The 1,436-nt window shown below is 58.8% G+C and overlaps 1 protein-coding gene across 1 annotated transcript in view; it reads right to left on the bottom strand.

Moving 5' to 3' along the window:
* Window positions 1–1,014, bottom strand: part of LOC104392486 (hemoglobin subunit rho-like) — a 2,843-nt gene extending 1,829 nt beyond the window's left edge. Inside the window, exon 1 of the mRNA XM_010001888.1 lies at window positions 1,007–1,014. Within this exon, the coding sequence (XP_010000190.1) occupies window positions 1,007–1,014 (8 nt within the window). The remainder of the gene's footprint in view (window positions 1–1,006) is intronic.
* Between the last annotated feature and the right edge of the window lie 422 nt (window positions 1,015–1,436).

Here is a 1,436-nt window from a genome sequence, read left to right as displayed (position 1 = left end):
GCCATCGCCTCCCGGGGCTCCCCCGCGGGGCCATTGGCTGGGGCTGGGGTGGGGGTCCCAGCAGCAACGGGTCGGTCTGGCCATGGAGTGGTCAGTCTGCAGTGAGGTGTGGTCTTCAAGGAAAAAGCCCTGGCTGGCTTAACAGGCCTGCTCAGGTCACAATTCCCCCTTATCTCCCTCTCCTTCCCCTCCAAGACCGCCCGCTCAGCACAGGCGTGCACAGTCCTTGGGTCATGGTCCCACCATGGGGTGGGAAGGGACCTTAAGGATCAGCTTGTTCTGACACCCCCTGCATGGGCAGGGACACCTCCCAGCAGCCCAGGCTGCTCCAAGCCCCATCCAACCTGCCCTTCAACACCCCCAGGGATGGGGCAGCCACAGCTTCCCTGGGCAACCTGGGCCAGGCTCTCCCCACCCTCACAGCCCAGAATTTCTCCCTCCCATCTCAGCTCCAGCTCCCTCTGCCAGCTGGAAACCCTTCCCCCTGCTCCCGTAACCCCCTGCTACTAAGCAGGTACCTTTCAGCAGGTGACAATGTGGAAAACATCCCCCTGTCATCCCAGTTCCTCCACAGCTGGAGCTCCATGTTTGGTGGGAATGACACGAGATCAGCTCCTGGTGCTCCTGGGCTCAAGGGATCCCTGTCCATGCCAGGACAGGCTGGGGCCAGGGACAAGCTCCTCTGCCCTCTCATGTGCAGTGTCACCAAGGCAGGTCCTTCCCTGACTGGGACATTAAATGCTTTGTAGAAGAAGAGCAGTACCCACCATGTTACACCCAGACCATTCCCACCCATCCAGGGTCTGACCAGGGGCTCTGGTTTGGCTCTGGGTGTCACGTTCCCCTTGAGCCACGTGGCTCTTCTGGTGGGTTTCTGCCCTTGGGTGGAGGTTTTCTGCTCAGGGAGGTAAAGCCACCATGTCTCAGGTGTTGGGCATCCTGACAAGACCACGGACTTTGGGCAGTCCAGGAGGTTCCACCCAGGCCTCTGCCCCATTCCAGTTACAGGTCCATACTGGTCCATCCATCTCATCGCAGCCACGCTGAGCAGTGGCACAAGCCCATCCATACAGAATAGATTCATAGGACAGTTTTGGTTGCAAAAGACCTTTAAGATCATCAGGGCCAACCATCAGCCCAACTCTGCTGAGTCTGGTGCCAACCCAGGTCCCTCAGCACCATCTCCAGGGCTTGGAAACCCCTCCAGGGACAGCAATTCCACCACCTCCCTGGGCAGCCCGGGCCAGGGCCTGACAGCCCTTTCAGGGAAGAAGATTCCCATCAGTATCCAAAGTAAAACTTCCCTGGCACAGCTTGAGGCCTTTTCCTCTTGTCCCATCACTTGTAACCTGGGAGAGGAGACCAACCCCCTGTTGCTCCCAGCTCCTTTCAGGAAGTTGTTGAGTAGGAGGCACGATCCAGCTGATGTGTTTCAG

Source organism: Chaetura pelagica, unplaced genomic scaffold (assembly GCF_000747805.2).
Source record: "Chaetura pelagica isolate M959 unplaced genomic scaffold, ChaPel_1.0 scaffold1107, whole genome shotgun sequence".
Classification (NCBI taxonomy): Eukaryota; Metazoa; Chordata; class Aves; order Apodiformes; family Apodidae; genus Chaetura; species Chaetura pelagica.
The sequence above is the reverse complement of the archived record's forward strand: the minus strand, read 5'-3'. Positions and strand labels throughout refer to the sequence as shown.